This window comes from Sapajus apella, unplaced genomic scaffold (genome assembly GCF_009761245.1).
Source record: "Sapajus apella isolate SASKATOON/1434 unplaced genomic scaffold, GSC_monkey_1.0 scaffold127, whole genome shotgun sequence".
Taxonomy (NCBI): domain Eukaryota; kingdom Metazoa; phylum Chordata; class Mammalia; order Primates; family Cebidae; genus Sapajus; species Sapajus apella.
In genome coordinates, this window is record NW_022437067.1 from 436,373 (window position 1) to 443,466 (window position 7,094).

The window sequence follows — 7,094 nt, forward strand, 5'->3', positions numbered from 1 at the left end:
GTGTCCCTGGGTTCAGTGGGGCAGTGGAAGTGTGCTGGTTGTGGGCGGGGCTCCACGGTGAGTCACCCGCAGAGTCATCTTTGCCCTCTTACGTGTCTCAGTTTCTCTCTCTGGAAGTCCAGCACCTCCAAGAGGACTCAAAACCCCAGAGTGACAGCTCCTACGTGCGTTTCCTGGACAAGACTTTTTAAACTAATTGTGCTGGGGGATCCCCCTAGGGCTGTTGCACATCACAGGATCAGACCCCAAGACACTCCCACTTGTTTCCCAGTCACCCAGGGCGCCTCTCAGCTGGGAAAAGCAAAATGCCCTTCTTTTTGGAACTGAGAAAACTCATTCTCTTATTTATCTATGAAAACAATTCAGTTCCTCATGCAAGTGCACAGACAAGCCAGCTGGGCTTAATTTTGGGAGAAAAAGCAACAGAGAAGACCCGTAGGAATGCACTTCCAATCTAGAAACCAAACGGGCCCAAAAGGGGGTCACTCTCCTTGTCTTAAGAAAAAGGCAATTTGCCAGGTGTGGTGGCTCACGCCTGTAATCCCAACATTTTGGGAGGCCAAGGCAGGCGGATCACCCAAGGTCAGGAGTTCAAGACCAGCCTGGCCAACAAGGTGAAACCCCATCTCTACTAAAAATAAAAAGAGAAAAATAGTCAAGCATAGCAGTAGGCACCTATACTCCCAGCTACACAGGAGGCTGGGACAGGAGAACTGTTTGAACCCAGGAGATGGAGGTTGCAGTGAGATGAGATTGTGCCACTGAACTCCAGCCTGGACGACAGAGCAAGATTCCATCTGGGAAAAAAAAAAAAAAGACCAGCTGGTTTGTCAATTTTAGTCATTAAGGAGAATTTCCAAGACAAAATCCCAATTCAGCTACTCACCTAGGAATGGCGCCCCATTCAAGACTGCTGTCTACCATCCTAGAAATGGGAAATAAAATTCAAACTCACCTTCCCTGTTGGCTGTGAGCTCAAACTCCAGACATTGCCAGCCTTCCATTGTCATAGAAGCAGGAAAACTTGCCTTCCTTGTTGGAAGCAAGTAAAGCTCCAGAAAAGGAGCTGTACGGCAAAATAAACTTGAGATCTCAACCAGATTTTGGGAGAGCAGGGATTCTGTGGGAAGCTCCCAGGCCTCAGTAAATTGTCCTTGTTGGAAACAGATGCTCGGTGCTGCAAAGAAAAAATAGCACTGAGACAAAGGATCTTTCAGCAACGCGATTTTTACTTCCTGGAATACAGGAAGGGTACTCACTCTCATTAGCCATTACGCCACCAGAGTACAATGAACAAAGGAAAACAGACAAATGTATCCCTTACGCATTTGGGGTCGCCCTTACTGCTGTGTGTGATCTCCGTTGGCTGGAGCCAGACCTCACCATCTAAACCAAAACCCGATTGGCTAACAAAAACATGTAAAAGCAGTGGAGAGCTGGTACGTGCCTGTGAGCACGTTCAGCACAGATATCTTGGTTAAAATACAAGGGCATAGAATGTACTATGTGCGTGTAAGCATGGCAGGTCTAACAGCTACATAGGATAGGGCTTCACAGAGAGTTCTTAGCACACTTTATGATTTACTCCTCCCCAAGAGAGGAAACTGGGCTCTGCAGTAGGAGTTCCCACCTGGGGTCCCACAGGAGCCTGTAGTCTCCAGGGCAGCGCGGGCATGGGAGGCAGAGCAGTTCCTTGTCACCTGTGGCCCGGCCACCACAGCAGCCCGGCGGGGTGAGCTCACAGCCATGCTCAGTAAATGTGGCCTGGCCATCCTTCCTGGGAGAGAGCAGAGGCGCGGGGCTGACGGGAGCCAGGGGTGCCAGCCTGTCCCTTCTCTCATTCAGGCTCACGCAGCCACGGTGCAGTGACCACAGAAGCCCCATGGGCCAGGGACTGGGTTCACCCCCCCACCCCCCACACCCCCTGCACAGGGCCAGGAAGGGGATGGCCCAGAAGAGAAGGAAGGACCGTCTAGCTTCACCAGCACTGGACATGTGTTCTGTGGCCACCTCCTCTGCCTCCTCTCCGTCCTGATACAGGGTGTGGGTGACTCAACCTCAGGCCTTCAAGGGCTTCCCTGGGGAGGGGGGAGGGGAGTGGAGCCGGGAGCTCTGTGGTCCAGCCAAGATGCAGTCAGACTCAGGCCCTGCAGGGCACAGGGAGTTGAAGGTGTGCCCTCCTCCAGCCAGGGCTCCCCTCCCACAGGAAGCTGGGGCCTTGCTCCCTGCAAGCTGCCCTTTGGCTGGCCTGGGCCCCTCTGGCCAGACCTGAGCTCCTTTCCTCTCTGCACCCTGCACCAAGGCCAGGCTCTCCGCCAGGGAAGCACAAGGTGCTTCCAGCCTCAATCACCGGCAGGTGTCTAGGGCATTGCACCCAGCTGCCGAGCAGCCCCAGGCTGCGGGTCCCTCTCCTTGGTAGCAAAGCCATCCAGATGTGGTGGGGGAGACGCCTCAGGCCCATGCTGTGTCCAGGGGCCCTGCCATTGGCCTGTGGGGTCTCCCTAACATCAGCTAGCCCCATCACGCGCGTGGAGAGGCGCCCCAGGCCTGTCTGGCACTTGAGGAAATCAGCTCAGAGAGGTTGAGTAACTCGGGAAGGCCACACAGCCGTGACAGAGCTGTGACTCGCACAGGCCCGGGTGACTCCACATGACTTCTCTCTTGGGACATCACCGGTGGCAGCTGCTTCCTTCCAGAGCTGGCAGGCAGGTGACCTCACCCTCCTCAGAACCATGGTCTGCGGCTGGGCCCAGTGTGGTGGGCTCCCCCGCCAAGCCCGGGGACTTGGCACCACTCGGGACAGGGCCTCAGGAATGCAGAGCCCACCCTTCCAATCTGGGCCCGGCTGGGGCTGGCCATTTGGGACGGTGAGGCTGCTTGGACATATTAGGTCCCACGGTGGAGACAGGGATGGGCATCTCGGGACAGGGACAGCTGCCTTCCCCACATGACCGCACTGGGGCTGGAGACATCTGCCTGGGACGCTGATTTGGACTCTGACGGCAGCACGCCGTCTTGGCGTGTGTGGGGTCTTACCGTGTGGTGAGTCCCCTTCATGTGTGCTGGCATTTTGATGTGTACGTGGTGTGGGTGTGGACTGAAAGTGTGCTGTGCCCTTAGCGTGTGTCCTGTCGTCTGTGTGTGGTATGGCTGGTGGTGGCCGTAGTGTCCAGCAGGGGGGGCGAGCCCCTGCACCCACTCAGGGGAGCAGGTGCCGTCTCCACACCCAGGCCCATGGTGGTTCCCACGCTAGCACCTGTCCCAAAGGCTGGGTGGCTGGTCCTGAGAGACGCATGGGTCTGGGAGCTGAGGTCCCCACCCAGTGTCCATCAGCCACACACTCCTGTGGTCAGAGCTGCAGCAGGGGAGCAGGAAGGGAAGGCAGGGAGTGCTGGGGGTCCATGACGGCCCGGGGCCTGAGTTCCGGGAGCCGGCAGAGAAAGATGGGGCTTCCCAGGGGGTCTCGGCCCCACACCGCCCTCCTCTCCCTCCAGAAGCTGCTGCCCCTCACTCTCAGCCAGGGTCAGGACCCCAGGCCTCTGCTGCATGGCTCAGGATGGGAAAGCGTCGCCTGGCAGAGGGACCGGCATCTCTGTCCCCCAGGAATTCCCCTCTGGGTCTGGAGCAGGTGTGGCCGCCCCGGCTGGGCCCTCCCCCGCCTGCAGCATGGCCCCACGCCCAGCCGTCCCGTTTTAAATAGGAGGCCACCCCGCCGGCCTCAGGCTGCCTCCTGCTCCAGAGCTGCCAGCCGCCCTGCAATGGCTGAGCTCCGCAGCTCAGCTGGGAGAATGGAAGCAGCTGCACAGGGGGGCTCCCGCCTCGAGGTACCGTGGGTGGGGCTGGGGGAGTGGGGGCTCCTGCCTTGAGATACTGGGGGCATTGGGGGGGGTAGGGGCCCCTGGAGGGACCGGGGGGGTGGTTGGGAGGGTTCCCACCTTGAGTACAGGGGGGGGGGGGGCTGGGTTGGGTGGGGGTTCCTGCCGGGATGAACTGTGGGGAGGGCTGGGGTGGGGGGGCTCCCACCTTGAGGAACCAGGGGCTGGGTGGGAGGTCTCCTTCCCATGCCTGGCCCCATGTGCCACCAGGAACAGGGCCACTTCGTGGCCATGGGACAGGTCATCCCTTAGGGCCTCCTTACCCCGAAAGGGACTGTGTCCCAGTGGGGCACTAGCGTGTGCTGGACGGACCCCTGAAGAACACAGCAGATACCACCTGTGTCAAGGCGCCACGCGCCCCACAGGATGTCCACATGTGAACACGTTGGCCACATGGCTCCGCACAGAGCCAGACGGTGCGGGGCAGAGAGGCCAGTGTGGTCCTATCTCACACACGTACACACACGCACGAACGCAGGATGGAGGCGGGAGGGCGCGCAGCCCATGCAGGGTAGGGTCTGACTCCTCACTGAATGGGGTCCAGGCCCTGCTGCGTCTCAGAAACCCCGGGGGCCCTGACTGGCCCTCCAGACCCCTCTCCAGAGCTCCTGCTTCTCCTGGCCTGGCAGCCCCAGCTTGGGGGGAAGGGCTGCCCCATCTGTACAGCAGGTGGAGTGGAAATTAGTCAGGAAGACCCTTCCGTCCACACCTGTCACCCCCGCACTTTGGGGGGCTGAGGTGGGCGGATCATGAAATAATGGGAAATTTTAGTAGAAAATTGTGTGTTTTTCTACTGAAAATACAAAAATTAGCCCGGCGTGGTCATGGGTGCCTGTATTCCCAGCTCCTCGGGAGGCTGAGACAGGAGAATTGCTTGAACCTGAGAGGCGGAGGTTGCAGTGAGCCAAGATCACGCCATTGCCCTCCGGCCTGGGCACAGAGCAAGGCTCCATCTCGGGGGAAAAGAAACAACGAAAGACCCTTGGGGCCTCTAGGTCTCCCTGCGCCCTGCATCGAGGCTCAGCCCGGCCGTGGGGACTTGGGGCAAGTGGGGCCCTGGGCCTGGTGGTAGAACTCCTGGCCAGGCTGCCTGGAGGCACGTGAGGCCCACACACCTGAGGGGAGCCGCCCCCCCCGTGTCCCCTGGCCCCAAGCTTCTGGCTCGCTCCAGCCTCCCCAGAGTACCTCAGAGCGGGCTGGGCAGCGGGCCCGGGGAAGCACAGCAGGCTGCCCTGGCCTTCGAGGCCTCACTGCCGCAGACCAGGACGGGACACGTGAAATGTGGCAGGAGCCGGTGTGGTGGGAATCAGAGCACGTCTTCGGCCGCCCCACTTCCTGTGCTGGCCGCGGGCACTGGGCCCTGGGCCTGGCCTGGGAACCCAGAGTCTCCAGTTCAGAGCTGGGCAGGCCACGGCTGGACGTCCTGGGGCCCTCGTGTCTCCGCAGCCGGCCCCGGCACTCGGCTCAGTGGGGCCACCCTGGGCCCACGTGCTGAACTGTGTCCAGACCGGACTCTTTCCCAGACTTGGCTGGATGAGCCTGGCCCAGTCAGTCCTCGGCAGGCATGGCCACGCTGGGGGCTGAGGGGGTGCAGCCACCAAGGCCAAGAAGGGCAAGTCTTCCCCAGGGTCCCAGACCTCCCTCTGGGCTCGTGGATACGCCACAATCCCGACCTCTTCTGCGGGTCACCTGGCCTGTGGCTTCTCAGAGGCCCTGCCGCCTGGAGAGACGCCAGCACAGACCCATCCATCACAAGGCTGCCCGCAGACGGGGCCGGGCAGGGCCTGGACACCTGTTCCCTGAGTCCTGCTGCCCCCACTGCCCAGACTCAGCTCCAAGGCCACACTGAGAGGTGCCGGGGTGGGCACCAAGCATCCAGGGAGAAGTAGGGGTGCAGGGTGGGAGCACCCGGAGGGGCCTATCAGAGCCTCAGAGCAGGTGGGGCCGGGCGCTGGGGGCTGAGGGACACGACAGGCCGGGCAGGGGTGGGGAGGCCTGGGTGGCTGCAGGCTGGGCCCTGCTGAGGCCGCTGTTTGCACGCAGGCTGGAGCGCAGACGCCCCCTGGGCCCGGGCCATCATCACTGCCAACACTGCCACCCAAGGAGGGGCACCAGGAGGGGCTGGTGGAGCTGCCCGCCTCGTTCCACGAGCTGTTCACCTTCTTCTGCACCAATGCCACCATCCATGGCGCCATCCGCCTGGTCTGCTCCAGTGGGAACCGCCTCAAGACGTCGTCCTGGGCGCTGCTGTTCCTAGGTGCCCTGGCCGCGCTGTGCTGGCAGCTCGGGCTCCTCTTCCAGCACCACTGGCTCCGCCCGGTCCTCATGGCCGTCTCTGTGCACTCGGAGCGCAAGCTGCTCCCCCTGGTCACCCTGTGCGACGGGAACCCACGCCGGTGAGGGCCGGGGCTGTCGGCGGGAGGCAGCCACCCCAGCTCCTGTGGCCTGTAACCATCCCTGACCCAAAGCCCCACGGGCTCCCGTAGCCCGGTCACCACGACCTCCTCAAACCCCCGTGCCCCGCCAGGACCTCTCAGACCGCTGAGGAGGGGACTCGGTGTGATCAGTGCCACCCTAGAAGGACACCCAGGCCCTCGGGAGCCTGGGAGGGGAGGCGGGGGAGGCTGAGGCTTTCTGGGAGGGAAGATGGGAGGCCCTGTGAGCATGCCAGGCTCCAAGGCAACCTCACCAGCAGCCGCTGCCTCGACTCCAGCTCCGCGTCCAGCTCACCCTGCTGGGCGCCCTGAGTGGGGAGGCGCTGCTGTTGGGCAGCACACACTGGAATGCTGGGGCCACACAGCCGCCGTCAGCCGGTGACCCGGGTGACCAGTGTGGGCCCCCCGGGCCAGCAGCTCTGACTCCCTGGCCCTGCTTCCCAGGCCGAGTCCCATCCTCCGCCATCTGGAGGTGCTGGACAAGTTCGCCCAGGAGAACATCCACTCCTTGTACAAGGTCAACTTCAGCAAAGGGAGAGACACCCTCGCTGCCACCGTCTCCCCCCTTGATCCCCACTTCCACCTGGACCAGGAGATCCGTCTGCAGAGGCTGAGCCACTTGGGCAGCCGAATCAGAGTGGGGTTCAAACTGGTAAGTGTCACAGCTGGGACCTGCAGCCATCAGGGCCTCAAGCTGGGAGCGCTTCCCTGGACTGCTAATGTGGGGCCTCAAGTGAGGAGCGCACCCCGGGCTGCTGGGGCCTGAGTGGGGAGCGCACCCCGG

General features: G+C 61.8%; 1 protein-coding gene across 1 annotated transcript in view; it reads left to right on the plus strand.

Moving 5' to 3' along the window:
• The first annotated feature begins 1,497 nt into the window (after positions 1-1,497).
• The window catches only part of SCNN1D (sodium channel epithelial 1 subunit delta), an 8,600-nt gene continuing 3,003 nt past the window's right edge, over positions 1,498-7,094 (plus strand). Inside the window, 11 exon segments of the mRNA XM_032262004.1 lie at positions 1,498-1,512; positions 1,685-1,915; positions 1,917-1,964; positions 1,966-2,330; positions 3,495-3,522; positions 3,701-3,752; positions 3,755-3,829; positions 5,564-5,652; positions 5,919-6,271; positions 6,755-6,968; positions 7,085-7,094. The exon segment at positions 7,085-7,094 is cut by the window's right edge and continues 199 nt beyond it. Of these exon segments, the coding sequence (XP_032117895.1) occupies positions 1,498-1,512; positions 1,685-1,915; positions 1,917-1,964; positions 1,966-2,330; positions 3,495-3,522; positions 3,701-3,752; positions 3,755-3,829; positions 5,564-5,652; positions 5,919-6,271; positions 6,755-6,968; positions 7,085-7,094 (1,480 nt within the window).